The sequence below is a fragment of the Schistocerca piceifrons genome, chromosome 1, assembly GCF_021461385.2.
Source record: "Schistocerca piceifrons isolate TAMUIC-IGC-003096 chromosome 1, iqSchPice1.1, whole genome shotgun sequence".
Classification (NCBI taxonomy): domain Eukaryota; kingdom Metazoa; phylum Arthropoda; class Insecta; order Orthoptera; family Acrididae; genus Schistocerca; species Schistocerca piceifrons.
Window position 1 is genome coordinate 43,569,447 of NC_060138.1, and position 19,064 is coordinate 43,588,510.

Below are 19,064 nucleotides of genomic sequence, written 5' to 3' on the forward strand. Positions count from 1 at the left end.
ACCATGCCTTATTTTCCAGCCTCCCAACACCTCCCGAAGTCCCACTGTCCAGGCTCAGAGAAACATTCCCCTTGTAACTCATTACCACCCAGGACTGGAGCAACTGAATTACATTCTCCACCAGGGTTTCGACAACCTCTCATCATGCCCTTAAATGAAAAATATCCTGCCCACCCCTCTCACAATGGTATTCCGCGACAATATACTCATCCAATCCTACGCAACCCCTGCTCCTGGACTCTTACCTCATGGGTCATACCTCTGTAATAGACCTGTATGCAAGACCTGTCCCATACATCCTCCCACCACCACCTACTCTAGTTCAGTCACAAACATTACCTATCACATCAAAGGCAGGACTACCTGTGAAACCAGTCATGTGATCTGCAAGCTAAGCTGCAACGACTGTGCTGCACTGTACGTGAGCATGACAAACAACAAGCTGTCTGTCCATATGGATGGCCACTGTGACCAAGAAACAAGTGGACCACCTGGTTGCTGAGCACTCTGTCAAACAAGATGTCCTTCATTTCAATGACTGCTTCACACCCTGTGCCATATGGATCCTTCCCACCAACACCAACTTTTCTAAACTGTGCAGGTGGAAACTTTCACTGTAATATATCCTATGTTCCCGTAACCCTCCTGCCCTCAATCTTCGTTGGTCATTGTCCTCACCCATCTTCCAGCCTCCCTCTTCTGATTCCAGCGCTATACAACCCTCAGCCCACCATCACACCCACACTTTTTACTTCTCTCCTTTTCCACTACGCCACGCCCTCCCCACCTCTCCTCTGCCCTCCATCTAACCTCCTGACTGCACATAGCTGCCCTACCCTCTCTCTACCTCGTCCCTGTGTGCTCCCCAACAGCACTGCATTGTCCGCCACTGCTACCCTACCATCCCTCCCCCTCCTTGCTCCAGCCTCCTCCTTACCCCCACCCAGTCACCAGTCCCATTGTGCACCGGAACTGCTGCTTGTGCGTGTGTGTGTGTGTGTGTGTGTGTGTGTGTGTGTGTGTGTGTGTGTGTGTGTGCGTGTGTGTGTGTGTGTCATCTGTTTTTGATGAAGGCCTTACAGGCTGAAAGCTTCATGTGAAATATTGAGATACCATATGTCAAACAATTCAACAATACTGTCATTAATTTCCCTGAATGCAGATCAATCACAGACAAGAAGAGAATAAGAAGACTGGCCATTGTGAAGAATGCTGAAGTCGTTCAGGTGAGGTATGTGATGCTGCATTTGCTCTCAAAAAGTTTGGAGAGATTATTGTCCAATCCCAGGTTTGTTATGGCAGTGTTATGTGAAAGTTAAAATTTTTTGTGTATCATGTTTGTAGTGTGCTGGAATTGAAGGTGTCTGCGTCTAGTGTACTGTACGCTGTTTTGGTAATTTGTTGGCATCCTCAGAATCGCAGAACTGGATGTGTTTCTTCACTGATGAGCCATGGTTTTGGCTTGTATGTATGTGAATACTCAAAACATAAGAATTAAATCAACCAAAAATCCACTTCTCTTTCATGAAAACTGACAGAAAATTGGAATGTGGTGTGCTGTATTGTGTCTTCAAATAGTGAGCCCCATTTTCTTGGAAACTACAGTGGATAGTTGTGTAGCAAGGCATCATTACCCAGTTTATTTCATTTCTTCAGGCTGATGTGCATGATTTTTCAGTTACCCTATATAAAGTTATATAGAAGTGATTATCAGTTTGACTAAAGTAGTGCTAATCATAGTTTGTTGTTGTATACAGTGCAGAAGTAGCAACTAGTGTCTGTTTCTGCCTGTTAATGTATAACTTGTCTTGTTCCACATCCCTGAAGCTTCTTCTTCATGGTGGGACTTACATAACACAATGTGTTAATTAATTAATTAAAGCGTCAGCTGCAAGTGAGTGGTTATCCTTCCCCATTTTTGTTTATGGTTACCACCAAGGAATTTTCATTATAATATTTTTGTCAACAAGATCACTAACATATATTTTGATACTTAAATAATAAGATGTGTTCTATTGGCCCTGAATTTTCACATTCCCACAAAATTTCAGTCTCTATTTCTTTGAGTAATTCACTGGAGTCTGACATTAAATTTAATCAACTCCTTCAGCCAAAAGAATATTTTTGCCTCATATATACAAGAAGTATTCTGTCTCGTGGGCCCCTACCACCACAGCACAGCACGTCCCCAGGTTGTGGATAGGGAATACGGCCTTCAGATATGAAGGGTAGCTGCGGATTCAAAAAAATAAGCAGTCGCGGACAGCCAGTGGGGAGAAGGCGATGGCGTGATGAACCATCCCTGTTTCTTCTTCTCTTACTATTGAATCTATTCATCAAGAATCAGCAACATTAATGGGCATGGATCCCTCTGAAGTAAAATATTCCAGAGGTAAACTAGGTTCCCATTCGGATCTCCGGGCAGAACCTACTTCGAAGAGATTCAGGCCAAAAGGAACTTTCAGGTTGGGAACATGGAACATTAAAAGTTTGAACAGGCCAGGAACATTCCAGACATTACTAAACGAATTAGATAGATACGATGTAGACATCACAGCTATTCAAGAAACTCAGTAGCAGGGGGAGGGTAGCATAAAGAGGGATAACTACACATTTTTCTATGGAGGTGCGGAAGCTCACAGTTTCGGAACAGGTTTCACAGTACATAGAAAAGTGCTTCACGCAATCAGAGATATAAGGTTCATTAGTGACCGACTATCAGTTATAGTGTTGTTCGGCAGGTGGAATAGACTAGTAGTAATTAATGCACATGCACCAACTGAGGACACTGAAGAGGTTGTTAAAGACGGCTTTTATGAAGAACTAGATCAACTGTGGGATGAGTTCTCCTCGTATGATACAAAATTAATCATAGGTGATTTTAATGCGAAGATAGGGAAGGAGGAAGCATTCCGGCCTACAATTGGGAAAGTAAGTTTGCATAACATTTCGAATGATAATGGCACAAGGGTGGTTAATTCTGCTGTTTCAAAAGACATGATTGTTGAGAGTACATATTTCAAAAGGAAAGACATTCATAAAGCAACTTGGGTCTCTCCGGATGGACACACCCGAAACCAAATTGATCATGTTCTTGTAGATCGGAGATGGCACACTAGTATAGAAAATGTTAGGACTTTCAGGGGAGCAGACTGCGATTCTGATCATTTTCTTGTAGTTGCCAAAGTTCACCAACGGCTATCTACAGCAACATCAAGGTGTCACAATGCAGAACTTGTTAGGTTCGACACTGACAAGCTAAATGATGAAAACTTTAGAAGAAGGTACATGACAGAAATTTCAAATAGGTTTGATGCTCTCAGGACACACAAAGATCAAGACGAGAATGTAAATAAACAGTGGATCACTGTGAGGAATAATATCAAAGAGGCAGCGAAGGTCACAATAGGTACAATTAAGAAGAACAGGAGGAAACCGTGGTTTGATGAGGAATGCAAGAAATTGGTAGAGGAAAGGAGAAAAGCACAATTAGATTGGGGTATAATGGGAGACAGAAAACGAGAGGAGTTCTTGAACTTGAGAAGGGAAGTTGGTCGTAGGCTACGGGCAAAGAAGAGGGATTATTTGAACAATCAAATTACAAAAATGGAAACAAACAGTAAAACAAAAAACATTAAGGAACTTTACCTAGACATAAATGGGTATAGGAAGGGCTTTATAGGGCTAGGACAAATGCACTTCAAGGGGATGCTGGGGGAATACTGATAGACCCCAGTGCTATATTAAGTAAATGGAGGGTACATTTTGAGCATCTATTAAATGTACACCAGGAAGCAGGAAATGAGCAGGCGTATGAAATACATACAGCAGAACCCCAGATACCTGAGCCAACGTTAAAGGAAGTAAGAGATGCAATCAACAAATTGAAAAACCATAAAGCGCCAGGATCAGATTGCATAACTGCAGAATTAGTTAAAAATGGGGGACGGAAATTGGTGGAAGTAGTTCACAAAGTGATAACTAAAGTATGGAACTCAGAGATGATACCTGAAGAGTGGCAGGAGTCAATACTGATCCCAATTTTTAAGGAGGGTGACAAAATGGATTGTAGTAATTATAGAGAGATATCGCTTTTACCAGTATGTTCCAAAATTTTCTCGAATATTCTGCTAAGCAGGCTTACACCATATGCAGATGAAATTGTGGGGGATTACCAAGCTGGCTTTCGGAGGAACAGATCAACTATAGACCAAATATTCACCCTGCGTCAAATTTTGGAAAAGAAATGGGAATACAATAAACCAGTTCATAATCTTTTCATAGATTTTACAAAAGCATATGATTCAGTATTGCTATCAAAACTGTACAGAATTCTTTTGGAACTTGGAATAACAAAGAAGTATGTTAGACTTATAGAAGCGAGTTTGAAAAACACAAAAGGTAGAGTATGCATGGGGAGATTGGAGTCAGAAGAATTCGTAACAAAGAACGGACTTAAACAGGGAGATGCCCTGTCTCTGCTACCTTTTAATTTAGTCCTACAATATATTGTACGAATGGCAGCAGATAATTCAGAGGGTATGGAGTTAAATGGATACATTAAGATATTAGGGTATGCAGATGATCTAAACATCATTAGCGATAGGAAAGAATCTGTAACAGCGAATGCGTTAATCAAGGCTATTGAAGATGTAGGTTTAAGGATAAGTGAAGACAAAACTAAATACCTGGTTACTACTAGAATGCCAACAGCAGTAGATCAGGAAATGTTAAGAGTTGGAGACATGCAGTTTGAAAAAGTGAACACATTTAAGTATCTAGGCATGGACATCACTTCGAGAAATGAGATTGAATCTGAACTGAAGAAGAGATTACGGGCAGGAAATGCGTGCTACTTCTCACTGAATAGATTACTTTCATCACAGATATTGTGTAGGAATTTAAAGATTAGAATATACAAAACTATTATTCTACCAGTTATGCTGTATGGGTGTGAGACTTGGTCTCTCACTGTGTAAAATGAACAGCCGTTTTGAGTATTTGAAAACAAAATTTTGAGGAGAATTTTCGGAGCAAAAAGGGATGAAATTAGTGGAGAGTGGCGAAAACTGCATAACAAAGAGCTTCACGAACTCTATTCAAGCCCTGACATAATCATTATTATTAAATCACGTAGGCTGCGATGGGCGGGTCACGTAGCTCGAATGGATGAGGGCAGGGCAGCGCACAGAGTACTGGTAGGGCACTTAGAGGGAAAATGTCCCGTGGGGAGACCGAGGCGTAGATGGGAGGACAATGTGAAGTCTGATTTAAGGAGCCTAGGTATTGGAGGTGAATGGAAGGAAATAGCCCAAGACAGGGACAGGTGGCGAAAATATGTTGCTGCGGTAATGGACTCTCGAGTCTGGTATGACCAGTGAGTAAGTAAGTAAGTAATATACAAGAAGTATTAAAGAAGGTAATGTATCAGATTTTAAAATATTTTGCAAGGCTTTCTGCACAGTTTAACCAAATGCAGTTTATTACCATGTATTTCAATGCTCAGTCAAATTAAGAAGTGAACGCTAATCATACATAGATACTAAAATAGTTGTGTGTGAGAATACTCCCAGCACTTCCTCTACTTACTGTTATTCTTTTTGGAGGATGATTTTGGCTTTTCATTTATTTGAGAAGCTGCACCAGTTTCTTCACAGTTTTCCAAAGTACCTGGACAAAGAAATACATTCTTTAAAGTGGCTGTACTGTACATGCATAGGGAATATTTTCCTCGCAAAGTTGTGAAATACTATTGAATAGTTTTTTAATTATACCATTCAAATGACAACAAAAATTAACTACATAATGCACACAACTGCAACAGAGATCACCATTCACCTTAAAAATGAAAGCAAATCAAGTAACATGCACATATGGAAATGTTTGATGTGATGCTTTTGAGAGGTAAAAACTGATCAATTATTTCTCAAAATTTGCCATTGGGAGGACAACTCAGTCTTTACTCCAACTATGGACAGAAAGTGCCTTCTGGTGCAGTATTATCTTCTGAAAGAATAAACACTATCAGCTAGATGAAAATCATCTCTACAGCAACTGTAAAAACAGAAATTGCTGCAGAAAGACTGACAGGAACCATGTTCCCTCTTCTCACCCAATGACTAATACAGCTGTCACTTCCAAACAGCTCAGAACGATGCCCATTTTGTCACATAGTATCATCCAGGCCTTGAATGCCTCAACACTTTACTCCATCAAGAGTATGACTTTCTGAAGTCAAGCACTGGAATGACATCCTCTCTTTGTGACTTCCTCATCCTATCACCACTGTTGCCTTCTGTCACTCTCCTAATCTCGATAACATTCTAATTAAACATATGAGATTGCTAAACCATTACCCCCACCATAGATTCTTACAGCTGCAATAATCCACCCTGTAAAATCTGCACCGTGTACACTCCAACTACCACTTACTCCAACCCCAGCAATAGTAAATGTATTAACACGATTCACGTTGTCCGTCGCACGTCACATAGTGTACACCGGGAACTGTCTGCTAGGCATGCCCGATGTAAAACTGACTGGTCACGGCCCGTGCTGCCTGAGTTTATGTTGTTCCGCCAGCAGAGGGCGTGGATGAATTCTCATGTGTCCTCTGGTGGACGGGACTTTATTTGCAGCAACTACTGTCAGTGACGCACTGTGCCGATATGCACCTCCCGCGATCTTTCTGGTGGCTACTGCACTCCTCCTCCTTCGGGGGGTGAAGCCACTGTGATCCACTGCGTTGGAAGGTGGAGCATCGTGCAGTAGTGATGACCTCCACATCCATTGGAATGCTGGAGTCGGGGGGATCTGCCAAATCTCGAGCCAGAACCTTCGAATATGGTTGGAAGTGACCCACACGAAGAGGCCCCCATCATCCCACCACTGGAGCCCAGAACAGAACGGGCGACAAGCTGTCGAACTCCGGATCCCGTTCCACCGCGGGACGGACAAGACCCAGTGGCAGGTACGATGGGGAAGGCACGACCACAGGTGAACCAGCCTCCTGACAAACCAAGCCTACGAGGGGGACCGGCTCTCACCGGGGCATCTCTAACAATAGTGATGCCGGTGCTGGAGCTACTGGAGGCCGCCAAGGCTGAGAACCATCGCAGTGTGGCGGAGTCACAGGTGGGAGGGGCGGTAGCGTCCCCTGAGAAAACAACACGGTTGCCGGCAATGGGGAAGCTGGTGCCTGAGGGGTCAGAGGGTCGGTGCCCAAACATGGACGTAGCTGATTTTGGTGATGACGTACCTCCCGGTCCCCCACCTGCAAGGTATAGAGCCGGGAGCCAATGCGGTGCAGGACCACCACTGGTATCCAATGTGGATTGCGATCAAACCCACGTGCCCAGACGGAAATACCCAGTGGAAAGCCGGGTACCCCGTTTTGCGAAGACTGGTGAGGACCAGGCCGGAGGAGGTGCAGCAGTGTCCTAGGTTGGCGCCCATGGAGGAGCTCTGCGGGGCTGCGTTCTCCCATTGGTGTGGTCCGGTATGCCGTCAGGAAAAACGTCAACACCTTCTCCACAGGAAATTCGTGCACATACTTTTTCATCTGCGTCTCAAATGTGTGCACCACGCACTCCGCTTCCCCATTCGATTGTGGATGAAAGGGGAGAGAGCAAACGTGCCGAATACCGAAGCGCCTAAAAAAATCCTGGAAGGTCTGCGAAATAAACTGAGGTCCATTGTCCGATACCAAGGCAACTGGCAGACCTTCCACAGAAAAGATTTTTGCGAGTGCCTGGATTGCAACTTCTGAAGTGGTTGAGGAGCAGCAAACCACATATGGGAATCAGGAATAAGCATCAAGGACAGTTAGCCAAAAGCCATTGAGAAACGGGCCCGCAAAATCTATGTGAACATGTTCCCATGCCTGGGTTGCAGGCGGCCATGAAGAGAACGCTGACCTGGGAGATGCCTGTTGGCTCGCACACTGGGAACAGGCAGCCACCAAGTGCTCAATTTCCCTGTCAATACCGGGCCAGTACACATGTCTGCAAGCCAAGGTTTTAGTACAGGAGACACCCCAGTGCCCCTCATGTAATAATGTGAAGACCTCCCTTTGCAAACTTGCTTGAACAGCCACAGGAGGAACTGTATCATCGGTAGCCAGAAGGAGAACTCCTTCCAAGACTGAGAGGCGGTCTCGTAGAACAAAATAATTACGAAGAAGGTCTGAGGCCTGGCCTGGAGGTCGAGACGACCACCCCTGCTGAACAAGGTGAACTACTTGCCGGAGAACCAGGTCAGCTGCCGTTTCCCTGGCGACTCTAGAACTAGTGATCGGGAAGCCATCAACCGCTATGAAAACACATAATCTCCTCCTGATCGAACTTGGGATCCAGGCCCACTGGAAGACGGGAAAGAGCGTCGGCGTTGGCATGCTGTCCGGTAGGGCAAAAATGAATGTCATAATGGTACTTACAGAGGAACAAGACCCAGCGCTGCAGTCTGTGGGCCGCCCTATCCGGAATCAGCGAGGCGGGGCCAAATAATGATATTAATGGCTTACGGTCAGTGATTAACTGAAACTTCATGCCATACAAGAAAGGGTGAAACTTGGTAACAGTGCAGACAATGGCCAAAGCCTCTTTTTTTACCTGGGAGTAATGGGCCTGCACGGGACTAAGAGTTTTAGACGCAAACGGCAGTGGCTGCTCGGAGCCATCCGCATTGCGATGGGCCAGGACCGCCCCCACCCCATACTGTGAAGCATCTGTAGCCAGGACCAATGGCTTATTGGGGTCAAAAGTAGCCAAACAAGGCGCTGATGTGAGGAGGCCCTTCAAGGAGGTGAACGCTTGCTCGCATGCAAGCGACCAATCAAAACAAACACCCTTGCGCAGAAGGCAGTACAGGGGTCGGGCTATGGTGGAAGTCCTGGGAATGAACTGGTGGTAATAGGCAATTTTGCCTAAAAAAGCTTGTAACTCCTCCAGCGAAGCGGGCCGCAGAAGGTCGATGATACCTTGGACCAAACTTCCTAGCGGCTGGACGCCATGGTGAGTGATGGTGTAGCCCACATACTCAATGGACGGTTGGAAGAAGTTCGACTTAAGCAGCTTGCAACGCAGGCCCACGTACCTGAACTTGAGAAAGAGGGTTTGAAGGTTGGCAAGTGTTCCTTCATGCTGTGGCCTGTGACAATTATGTTGTCCAGGTAATTAATACAATGAGGGATCGTCAACATGACATGCTCAAGATAACGCTGAAATATTGCAGGTCCACTGGATATTCCGAAGGCCAACCGCTGGTATTGGTAAAGGCCAAATGGGGTATTGAGGACCACCAGCCATTTGGAGTCCTCATCAAGTGATATCTGATGATAAGCCTCCAAAAGATCGATTTTCGAAAAATATTGGCCTCCCGCCAAGTCGGAGAACAATTCATCAGAACGAGGCAAGGGATAGGTGTCCACCACCAATTGGGAATTAATGGTGGCCTTGAAATCGCGACAAAGACATAATTTTCCCGAGGGTTTCCTGACAATAACGAGGGGCGAAGCCCACTCACTAGAAGAAATGAGAAGAACAACCCCGAGGGCTGTCAGCCGGTCTAGCTCTGCTTTTACCTGAGGCCGGAGAGCCAAGGGGATCTGCCTCACGCATAGAAAATGCGGGCGAGCCAACGCCTTCAACAATAAGTGAGGTTCCAAGCCTGAAACACCCCTCAGGAGACACCGCCTTAGCAAAACACTGTCCGTGTGGGCGAGGGGGTTTGTGTGATCCAATGACGTGGAGGGCTATACCAGCGGTGGTGTAACTACCGGCAGGGCCTCCCAAGCCGGACAGGTCTCCATAGAGGATCCAGACAAAGTGTGTCTCACAACGTCCCATCTAGTGTCCTGTCCTATCCTATTCTGTTCTGTCCCATCCTATACATTCCCTTCCTTTCCTTTTCCTCCTTGTGATTGTGTGGCAGCAGACACAGTCCCCTAATGTGGACAGCGGAAGATCCTTGAAAACCAGGACAACGTTGATGCACATAGGCCTTACTGCGAAGGGATGGATAGCGTTCTGTAGTCGTGGTGAAGACAAGCTATCTAAGGGGTAAGGCCCTGAAATAAAACCTTGGCAGGTGTTCAGGCCATGAGGTGGCAGCCCCACCAGGACACTTGGGGGCTGTGGGCTGATAACCCGCACCACCAAAAAACACATATCACAGAAACTAAAAGAAGAAACAGCAGGATGGATCTTAAGGATATGACCTTTGGCCTGAAAAGGAAAACCCGTATCGGTTTTTGGAATGTAAGGACATTGAGAGAGGCAGGGAGGCTAAGACAGGTTGAAAAAGAGATGGAGAACTATCGACTAGATATATTGGGACTAAGTGAAGTAAGGTGGCCAGAATCTGGGGAATTGCAAACACAAAATGGTGGAGTATTGCTGTATGTGGGTCAGACAGGTGAGGACGCGATGCATAGGAATGGTGTAGGGCTCTTACTATCTAAAAGAAGCAAGAAGAGCTTACTGGAGTGGAAACCAGTCTCAGAACGGATAATAACCGCACGCTTTAAAACAAATGTGCGATATGTCACTGTAATTCAATGCTATGCACCTACTGAAATAGGTAAAGGAGAATTAAAAGATGCATTTTATACAGAGCTTAACGGAGTCCTTAGACAAACAAATTCTAGGGACATAAAAATTTTAATGGGTGACTTGAATGCAAAAGTTGGTTCAGGAAATGAAGGGCTTGAACATATCATGGGCGTGCATGGCATGGGGATCAGGAATGTAAATGGTGAACTTTTGATAGAAACATGCGCTGAACATGACCTAGTCATTGGAGGCACATTGTTTCCACATCGTAACTGCCATAAGATAACATGGGTTTCTCCAGACCATGTTACCGAAAATCAAATAGACCACATAGTCATAAGCCGCAAGTTCCGACACTCTCTGTTAGATGTCAGAAATAGAAGAGGGGCAGACGTTGGAAGTGACCACCTCCTAGTTTTGGCGGAATTCAGACTGAAGATAGTGGCAAACAGAACCAAGCTCAATCATAGGTGCAAGAAAATAGAGGTGGCAAGATTAAAAGACCAACAGATCAAAGAAACATTTGCCCTTGAACTACAAAACAGATTCCAGGTCCTCTCTGAAGAAAACGTTATGGAAGAGGGAATTGAAACATGCTGGCAAAAAATCAAGAACAGTTATTTAGATGTGGGAGAAGAAATCTTAGGATTTGAGGCACATCAAAGGAAGGAATGGATCTCCGATGCTGCATGGAATGAAATCAGCCACAGGAAAGAACTAAAACTTAAGTTAAATTTTTGTAAGACAAGAGCGCAGAAGAGCGAAGCGCATAAAGAATACATGGAGGCGAACAAAAAAGTGAAAGCATTGCTACGTCGAGATAAAAGGAAATGGATAGATGAGCAAGCAAAATTAGCAGAAGAGGCAGCAAGACAAGGAAATATGAAAGAGCTCTACAACATTACCAAACGGTTGTCAATGAAGAACTTCAGACATGAAGGACCAGTTAAGAACAAGAATGGTGTGATGCTTACAACTCAACAGGCACAGCTACAGAGATGGGAGGAGCACTTCAGGGAACTGTTAAATTGTGAAGACAACCAAGAGGAACAGGTAAGAGATGTTCCAGAGGAAGTTGAAGAAGATCAAGATATAAATTTGCAGTGCCCCACAATGGACGAAATTAGGATAGCCTTGAAAACACTAAAAAATACAAAGGCTCCAGGCCTAGACAACATAGCACCAGAGCTCTTAAAAGCCGATATTGAAAGTACTGTTAAAATGCTCCATCCTTTGTTGAAGCATATTTGGCTTGAAGAGAAATCTCCAAAGGAGTGTAAAAATGGCTTGGTGGTAAAGCTCCCAAAAAAGGGAAATTTGTCAGACTGCAATAACTGGCGTGGTATTACATTGTTGTCAGTGCCCAGTAAGGTCCTCACCAGAATTATTTTAAACAGAATTAAAGAATCCCTTGAAAAGCGACTGCGTAAAGAACAGGCCGGTTTTAGGGCACAACGCAGCTGTGTTGATCTTATTAACACTCTTAGGATCATCTTAGAGCAAAGCAAAGAATTCCAAGCAACCATGTACCTGGCATTCATTGATTTTCAAAAGGCCTTCGATTCCGTGAAACATAAAGTGCTCTGGCAGGTGTTGCGGAAGTATGGCATACCACAGAAGATCTTAAACATCATAAAAGATCTATATGATGGCTACGAATGCTGCGTACTCCACAAGGGAAATATGACAGAGCCCATAAAAGTAACAACTGGAGTCCGGCAGGGTTGCATTTTGTCACCAACACTTTTTCTACTCATTCTAGACTCTGTTATGAGAAGAGTCACAGCAGGCAGGAGACGAGGAATCCAGTGGGGAATCCACGAACGTCTGGAGGATCTGGATTTTGCAGATGATATAGTTTTATTAGCTCCAAGGCTGACTGATATGCAAGCTAAATTAAATTTGCTGAAAGAAGAAGCAGAGACTGCTGACCTCAAGACAAATACAGGCAAAACAAAGGAAATGAGAGTAAATTCAGGGAACATGGAGGTGCCCCTGTTAATAGGTGAGCAGCGAGTGGAGACTGTCAACTCATTCCTGTATCTGGGTAGTATAGTGGCAGAAGATGGTGGAGCTGGAGATGACATGAAAAACCGCATTAAAAAGGCAAATGCTGCCTTCATACAATTGTATCCAATATGGAAAAATAGAAATATCACATACAAAACAAAAATCCGTATTTTTAATACAAATGTGAAAGCTGTCCTTCTGTACGCCAGTGAAAGCTGGAAAATGGATAAAAAGATAACAACCCAGTTACAAAGCTTCATAAATAGATGTCTTCGATGCATCATGAATATCTGGTGGCCAGAAAAAATATGTAACAAGGAGCTCTGGCGAAAAACAAACCAGATACCTATAGAAGACCAGATACGAGAGAGAAAGTGGGGCTGGTTGGGGCACACCTTGAGAAAACCAGATGGAGCCATCGAGAAAAAAGCATTGGAATGGAATCCCCAGGGAACAAGGAAGAGAGGAAGACCAAGGGGCACATGGAAGAGGACAGTGGAAGTGGAAGCAAAAAGAGTTGGTAAGACCTGGGCAGAATTGAGGCAAATGGCAAAAGACAGAGACGGATGGCGAGTTCTCTTGGATGCCCTATGCCCCCATAGGGGCCAAAGGAATTAAGTCAAGTAAGTCAAGTAAGCCTGAAACACGCCCCAGGCCCTCCTCAAAGATATCCTTAAAGTCAGAGGTCAAAGATTCCAATGATTGATAGGGAACGTCTTTGGAGACCAACTGTATGGTGTCTGCAATAGAAAAACCGAAAGCTTGAAAGGAATCCAATCCAAAAAGGTTAGCGGAGCTCGCTTCACTGACAACAATAAAAGTAAGAGGCCGAGTGACTGATTTGTAAGTAACGTTGGTAGTGAATTGAGCCAGTAGGCGAATGAACTGTTTACCATAACCGCAGAGACGCCGGTAAACTGGCACCAATGGGGGCGACTGAAGGTCGGAGTAAGTTTGTGCATTCAAGAAGGAAACTGCCGCCCCTGTACCTACTTGCAGTTGTAATCTGCACGACTGAACCGCCACCTCGATAAAGAGTTTGTGTGCCGATGCGTCGGGAGCCTGGCCCAATGAAACTTCCCGAATGTCAACATCCATGTCCTCTGTACCTGCCTCCTTCAGTTCTTTTGAGGCTGAGCAGCAAACTTTAGCAACGTATCCTTTTTTATTACATTTGTGACAAACGGCCCAATGCTGGGGGAACTCTGACTGATCATGATGTATATAGCATGCTGCACAGGACGGTAACAGGGGCCGGCGACCAGAACTCTGTTTATGCGTCGTGTGGGAGCGGCCATAATGGCCGGATTGTACCGCTCGCACATCGTCCACCCCGGATGCAGTGGACACAGTCGCAGTGCGCTGAACCACCGCAACATTGCACCACGCTTCCAACTGTTGACCTGCGGCATGAGAGACTTCATACGATTGAGCAATGGACAGGATTTCCTCAAGGGGCTGAACGAACAATGACGTCTCACACTATAACGTGGGCATACGACTCTCGCAACTGCTCCGTGACAAAATGACACTTGCAACTAAGACCGTGCAGGGTAGCGGCCTACACCCGGTAAGACTGATGAGGCTGTTTCTTGCATTGATAGAACTCAATCCTAGGCGCCACAACATGTGTGCGGCGGCGATAATATGAAGACAGCAATGAACACAATGCGTCAAAAGACAAAGACACGGGTTTCTGCAATGGCGCTAGCTGCCGCAAAACTTGATACAGTGAGGGAGATATCCAAGACAAGAAAAGAGCACGACATACCTCCGCATCAGCAACATGAAATGCCTGGAAATGCTGCCGAAGGCAATGTTCATATGCATCCCAATCCTCCACCATCCCGTCATAGGGGGGGAAAGGGAAGAGGGAACAGCGCTGGAGCAGACTGCGTGGAGAGCAACGCCAGAAGCGCTTGTTTCATGGTTGCCATGAGCTCTGTCTGCTGCTCAACCAAAACCCGCACTAAATCCTCCATGCCGTGGATAAGCTGCGAAACCAGAACAATGACACAAAACATGAAAGAACAACCCTACTCATCGCCAATTGTGTATTAACACGATTCACATTGTCCGTTGCACTTCACATAGTGTAGACCGGGAACTGTCTGCTAGGCATGCCCGATGTAAAACTGACTGGGCACGGCCCATGCCTGAGTTGTTGTTGTTCTGCCGGCAGAGGGCGTGGCCGAATTCTTGTGTGCCCTCTGGTGGACGGAACTTTACTTGCAGCAACTACTGTCTGTGACGCGCCGTGCCAATGTGCGCCTCCCACAATCTTTCTGGTGGCTACTGCAGTAAATCCCCTAACATCAAAAGAACAACAACTTGCAAAATAACACCTGTTGTTTATCAACCAAAGTGTATATTATTTTATTTATTGTAATTATAATTTTATTAATCCTGTAGATCATATATTGTGTGCAAAAAGCACATGATGATATAGGACAAGTCAAAAATGGAGATGAGATGATACATGGTTAAAATGATTATGGCAGTGAGCTTATAATGATACAAGTGTTCATATAATACATGTGTAATGCCAAGGAACAGAAAAGTGCATAGGTGAATATTTTGTGAAAGATTCAGAATTGCACACTATTTCTAAATAAGTTCACATTATTAAGGGAAAGAAACATATAAGCAAATAACATGGAAATTCAAAAGTACCACATTAATTTAAAAATCCATTACTAAAGTAAAACTGTAAAGGTAACACACTTCTGTATTAAGATGTTCAGGTTTACATACAAAGTACAGAACATGGACAGAACAAATTTTTATGTTTCAAGATATTCATCTACATTATAACAACACTTTTGCAATAAATATTTATGGACAGCAGTTTTATATTTTGAAGTGTCTTTTATTGTTGTAATGTTATTAGGTAGCTTGTTGTACAGTCTGTTCTCTGTTTGCAGTGGTTCATTCTGTTTTTGTGTTGTTTATGCATATTGAACATGTATATCCTGCTTTCTCCTCGTGTTATACCGAAGGATACTCTGTTTAGTCGATACAAGACTGCTGCTATTTTTTATGATTTTCCTAACAAATACTATTGCTTGTAAGATATATAGACCTGGTAGTGGGAGGATGTGAAGTTTCTTAAATAAGAGCTTGCATGAGCTTCCTGCGGCAGCATTTTCTATGGCTCTTACAATTCTTTCTTGGCAAATAAAACAACTTTTCCTGACATGCATCTGCCCAAAAGATTATGCCATATCACAATAATGATTCTGCTTGGGCAAAGTATACATTCATTAGTGTCTCTTCTGCTGTGCAACCAGAAAGAATTTTGACAGTGTAACAAATGGTATTCAATTTCTTTGTAATGTACGAGGGCAGTTCAATAAGTAATGCAACACATTTTTTTCTCGGCCAATTTAGGTTGAAAAAACAGGAAATTTCTTGTGGAATATTTTCAAACATTCCCGCTTCGTCTCGTATAGTTTCATTGACTTCCGACAGGTGGCAGCGCTGTACGGAGCTGTTAAAATGGCGTCTGTAACGGATGTGCGTTGCAAACAACGGGCAGTGATCGAGTTTCTTTTGGCGGAAAACCAGGGCATCTCAGATATTCATAGGCGCTTGCAGAATGTCTACGGTGATCTGGCAGTGGACAAAAGCATGGTGAGTCGTTGGGCAAGGTGTGTGTCATCATCGCCGCAAGGTCAAGCAAGACTGTCTGATCTCCCGCGTGCGGGACGGCCGTGCACAGCTGTGACTCCTGCAATGGCGGAGCGTGCGAACACACTCGTTCGAGATGATCGACGGATCACCATCAAACAACTCAGTGCTCAACTTGACATCTCTGTTGGTAGTGCTGTCACAATTGTTCACCAGTTGGGATATTCAAAGGTTTGTTCCCGCTGGGTCCTTCGTTGTCTAACCGAACACCATAAAGAGCAAAGGAGAACCATCTGTGCGGAATTGCTTGCTCATCATGAGGCTGAGGGTGACAATTTCCTGTCAAAGATTGTTACAGGCGATGAAACATGGGTTCATCACTTCGAACCTGAAACAAAACGGCAATCAATGGAGTGGCGCCACACCCACTCCCCCACCAAGAAAAAGTTTAAAGCCATACCCTCAGCCGGTAAAGTCATGGTTACAGTCTTCTGGGACGCTGAAGGGGTTATTCTGTTCGATGTCCTTCCCCATGGTCAAACGATCAACTCTGAAGTGTATTGTGCTACTCTTCAGAAATTGAAGAAACGACTTCAGCGTGTTCGTAGACACAAAAATCAGAACGAACTTCTCCTTCTTCATGACAACGCAAGACCTCACACAAGTCTTGTCACCCGAGAGGAGCTCACAAAACTTCAGTGGACTGTTCTTCCTCATGCACCCTACAGCCCCAATCTCGCACCGTCGGATTTCCATATGTTTGGCCCAATGAAGGACGCAATCCGTGGGACGCACTACGCGGATGATGAAGAAGTTATTGATGCAGTACGACGTTGGCTCCGACATCGACCTGTGGAATGGTACCGTGCAGGCATACAGGCCCTCATTTCAAGGTGGCGTAAGGCCGTAGCATTGAATGGAGATTACGTCGAAAAATAGTGTTGTGTAGCTAAAAGATTGGGGAATAACCTGGTGTATTTCAATGCTGAATAAAACGACCCCTGTTTCAGAAAAAAAATGTGTTGCATTACTTATTGAACTGCCCTCGTATTTTGCTTGTTGGATCCATCTTGGATCTTATTGGATCATGTTTCAACAAATTTTGTAGAGCTTACATTTTCAAGGGTTCTGATAAACAACTCTACATCTAGAATGAGATTTTCACTCTGCAGTGGAGTGTGTGCTGATATGAAACTTCCTGGCAGATTAAAATTGTGTGCCGGACCGAGTCTCGAATTCGGGAACTTTGCCTTTCGCGGGCAAGTGCTCGACCAACTGAGCTACCCAAGCATGACTCACGCCCCATCCTCACAGCTTTACTTCTGCCAGTATCTCGTCTCCTACCTTCCAAACTTTACAGAAGCTCTCCTGCGAAACCTGCAGAACTAGCACTCCTATACTGGCAGAAGTAAAGCTGTGTGGATGGGGCTTGAGTCGTGCTTGGGTAGCTCAGTTGGTAGAGCACTTGCCCGCAAAAGGCAAAGGTCCCGAGTTCGAGTCTCGGTTCGGCACACAGTTTTAATCTGCCAGGAAGTTTCAACTCTACATCTGGTGTTAGTGGCCATTTATTTTGCACTGTGTGTTAGTGCATTGTAACTATTTTTTCTGTGTTTATCACTAAGTTGTTTCCAGAAAACCGGTCTATAATGTGGGTGGTACACATTTTAATCTCATGCAGTGATTCTTCTCCGGTCCTTCCTTTTATTTTCACATTTGTATCATCTGTGAATTTTTTGTAATTATAGCATGGACTGGTTGGTTCCAAGTCATTTACGAAGAGTAGAAACAGAAATTGGTCCTAGAATGGAGCCTTGTGTTTCACCATACTTAATGCTCCGCTTCCCTGAACAGTAGGACTTTATCTTGTTCCCTTCTTGGATAGCAAGGATGTTGTGATTGATGACATCAAATGCTTTAGAGAGTCTAGAAATATGGCTGAGATTGCTTTGCTGTCCATTGCATTTAAGGCTTCATTTAGGAATGCAAAAATAGCAGTCTCAGTAGATTTAATTTCTAGAATCCGTGTTGTGTATTTGAGAAGTAATTATTTTTTCTATAAAATTGATTAGTCTTTAACGACAGAGTTTTTCAATTATTTTGGAAAAACTGGATAGTAGCGAAATAGGCCTGTAGTTTGATACTTTTGTTTTTATCCCTTCCTTGAACAGAGGTTTTACTTTTGCTGTCTTCAATTTGTCTGTGGTAGAGAACAGTTACAGACATCAACAAGTGGCCTGGCTATGAGGGGAGCACATTTCTTCAAGATGTAGTGTGGGATATTGTCAGTACCAACAGAGAATTTAGGCTTCAGTTCCTTGATTATAGCAAGTATTTCCTTTTCATTGGTGGGGTATAGAAAAATAGTTTTTATTTACAGCACATCTGGATTGATTCCTGTGAGTACACTGTAAATTTTGATTTATAAGATGTTCAACTGTCTGTGTAAAGTAGGAATTGAATTTATTTGGAATTTTTGTAGGTTCAGTTATCACAGCTGACTTCTCCAATAGGCAGTTAATATTATGGAAATCTGTCTGTTCTGCTGCAGTTTCCTTCCTTACAATATTCCATATGGCTTTCATCTTATTGGTGGAATTTTTTATGTATGTGTCATAGGAATGACGTCTCCTAATCTGCCTGAGTGCATGAGTAGGCATAGAACTGCCTGCCTTTGGGACATTCAGCATCCAGTTTCTGAAAGTCCTCTACAGCATGACTCAAGGGAACTTGGTGCCTGCTACACCAAACAGTCTTTCACCTCATCCCATCTTGATCCCAAACTCCCTTTTTCTCTCTCTCTTTCTCTTTTCCTTTCTCTTGATTGTGCAATCCTTTTTATTTCTCACACTGTCATTATTTCAGGACTGAAGGTGG

The 19,064-nt window shown here is 44.1% G+C and overlaps 1 protein-coding gene across 3 annotated transcripts in view; it reads right to left on the reverse strand.

Annotated features, from left to right (window-relative positions):
• Positions 1-19,064, reverse strand: part of LOC124793552 (sulfite oxidase, mitochondrial-like) — a 169,032-nt gene that overhangs the window by 40,132 nt on the left and 109,836 nt on the right. For all 3 annotated transcript variants that reach the window (XM_047258030.1, XM_047258029.1, XM_047258031.1), the window contains one exon: positions 5,590-5,670. In XM_047258030.1, the coding sequence (XP_047113986.1) occupies positions 5,590-5,670 (81 nt within the window). The remainder of the gene's footprint in view (positions 1-5,589; positions 5,671-19,064) is intronic.